This window comes from Erpetoichthys calabaricus, chromosome 15 (genome assembly GCF_900747795.2).
Source record: "Erpetoichthys calabaricus chromosome 15, fErpCal1.3, whole genome shotgun sequence".
NCBI lineage: Eukaryota > Metazoa > Chordata > Cladistia > Polypteriformes > Polypteridae > Erpetoichthys > Erpetoichthys calabaricus.
In genome coordinates, this window is record NC_041408.2 from 102,425,759 (window position 1) to 102,428,258 (window position 2,500).

At 35.1% G+C, this 2,500-nt stretch overlaps 1 protein-coding gene across 2 annotated transcripts in view; it reads left to right on the forward strand.

Moving 5' to 3' along the window:
* Positions 1-2,500, forward strand: part of LOC114665974 (F-box only protein 11) — a 115,629-nt gene that overhangs the window by 73,072 nt on the left and 40,057 nt on the right. For both annotated transcript variants that reach the window (XM_028820664.2, XM_051919614.1), the window contains exon 2: positions 1,527-1,651. In XM_028820664.2, coding sequence (XP_028676497.1) covers positions 1,527-1,651 — 125 coding nt within the window. The remainder of the gene's footprint in view (positions 1-1,526; positions 1,652-2,500) is intronic.

Sequence of the window (2,500 nt, forward strand, 5' to 3'; positions counted from 1 at the left end):
TAGTTTTGTAAATGCACCAGAAGCCATAATTATACTGTCACCAAAATAAATGCTTTCATAATACATTGCTGAATTCTGTACCCCTTAATGAATTAAAGTTTGGAACAAAATTAAATAGGTTGCCATGGTGTGATTCACAGGGCAAGTGTAGGTCTGTTACAAGTTTTCTTAATTACATGTGTGCTCAAGCAGTAAAATTTAAATTAGTATAGAAGTCCGACCCCTAACAATGTTGGCTAAGGATATTTCAGTCCCTGTTCTAGACTTAAACTGTTATTTCTTCAGGACCAGAATAAATTCTAAAGAGCTACTTGACATTCTACTAGACAGTACAGTTTACATTGAGCATTATGTTAAAAAACAGTTCCCTTTGAGCAGATGTCCAGTGATTGGAATTGCTTCCATGTCTGTAACTCAGAAATGTAATTTCATATTTTACTCATTATTTGATTTGGTGCTAAGAAGAAACAGACTGATTATTTTTGGTGAAGCAGAAAGCTGATTGGGTGAATTGGTGCACAAGGATGGAGGTGCGGTGGGGACGTGAAACCTAGAAAGCAACCAAAAACATTTGCTTGGAGGTGGTGTCAGGTGATATGAAATGACTGGGTGTCTTATATCAAAAGATACACAGAACCATAGGGAGGAGAAAGAAAATGGTGGAGTGGCTGGATAACCTGTGTAATAAAAATAATTTGCATGCTTAATATAGCCCTGTCATTAAATAGTCACATGGAGAATTCTATAATGTCTTATCAACCAGAAGAGACTAGCACAAATTATAATTATAGAGACACTGTTCCTAGGTTAGTTAGAGTGAACTTTTAGGGGGGCATCTGGAAGCCCTCAAGCTCAGACACATGTCTCAGGTCCAAACAAGAAATACCTTTTATAAGCTCTCTTCAGTAATAAGCAATCCTCCTCCTTTTTTCTTCTTTTCTTGTTCTTTCTCTCCTTCACCAGTACACCTTCCCAGGCATGAGTTGTCCTTCTACTCTCCCGACTTCAACATGCCTCGGTGAGGATGAGAGCTCCTTTTCCCCCACTTCCGGTGCACCAATGTGGTGCCACCATTTGCAGAGAGTGGTGGTGGGAGGGAAAGTCGGTTAAAAAGTTGGTTGAAGGCATTAGGTCCACAACCTCATCCTGCACATGAGCCCTATTTTGCTAGAGTCCAGTAATTATGCCTGTTATTTGGTGGTGGTGGTGTTATTATGCAGGTTTCTTCATGTTGATTTTGTTTGTTTGTAAGCTATTTAAATAAACATGGATTGTTATAAGTTGTTGTAACAATCCATATTTACTTAAATAACAGTAACTTAAGTCAGAAATGCGTTTGAAAGTTTATATTTGACACATGTATACTTTGAATTATTTCATTCCTTTTTATGGAGGAGAGGGGATTTTTGGTGTGCAGTGTATCAGTGAGTCATTATGCATGTTTACAGCTTGGCAAAATGTACTGTAATACATTTTTGGAGAAAGAATGACAACACTTTCAAATAAACCTTATTGTTTCTTTATAGATGAGGATGTCCCAGCAGATATGGTTGCAGAAGAATCAGGTGCTGGTGCGCAAAATAGTCCTTACCAACTCCGTAGAAAATCTCTTTTACCAAAACGAACAGCTTGCCCTGCAAAAAACATGGAGGTAAAAGCTTTGTAATAAATTTAACAGTTGCACAAAAAAAGTATACTTTATTATTCACAGCAATTTATAAAAATGTGTTTTGTAAACCAGAATGGTTTGGATTTAATGATGATTGTTTTATTACATTTTAATTGATCTTTCAGACTGCATTTACTGTTTGAAATTCAATAGTATATTTATCATACCATAATAATTGCTCTTATTAGTGATTACTAGTGGAACGTCCTTTATAGATGGAGACGTAGCAGTTTAACACGTGTTAGTTTCTTTAAGTATGAAATGAGATTTTGTTAAACATTTAAAAAGTACCTTGACCTATAATTTTATTGTAGCTTTAACCCACCATGATGCTGTAAAACAGAAAATGTACACAGCAGGATTCCAGCATGTACTTAAGTTGGTATTTGTATGACTGTGAATACTAGACAGAAAATCCTGCATTTCACCCATCTTATAATTTTGTGAGAGTAAGACAATATTTTTAATAATTTGATGATAAAAAATGCAACTCGTGTATAGTCAGAATTTCAGTGTTTTTTTGGCAAAGTGTAAATGTACAGTTAAATGATATATGCTGTACCTATGTACAGTATACATTGGAATAATTAAATGTTCAGATCACTTTCGATTTTTTTTACATTTTGCTATGTTGCAGCTTTGTTCTAAAATCATTTCAAATATTTTTCCCCACATAAAGCGGCACTTAATACCCCAAAATAACATAACAAAAAGAGTACAAATTAAATAAATTGAAGCCATGCATTCTGGAAATCATGCATTGATGATAAAGCTGTTTTTACCTTCAAAAAGGTGTATGTATGTACAGTGGGTACGGAAGGTATTCAGACC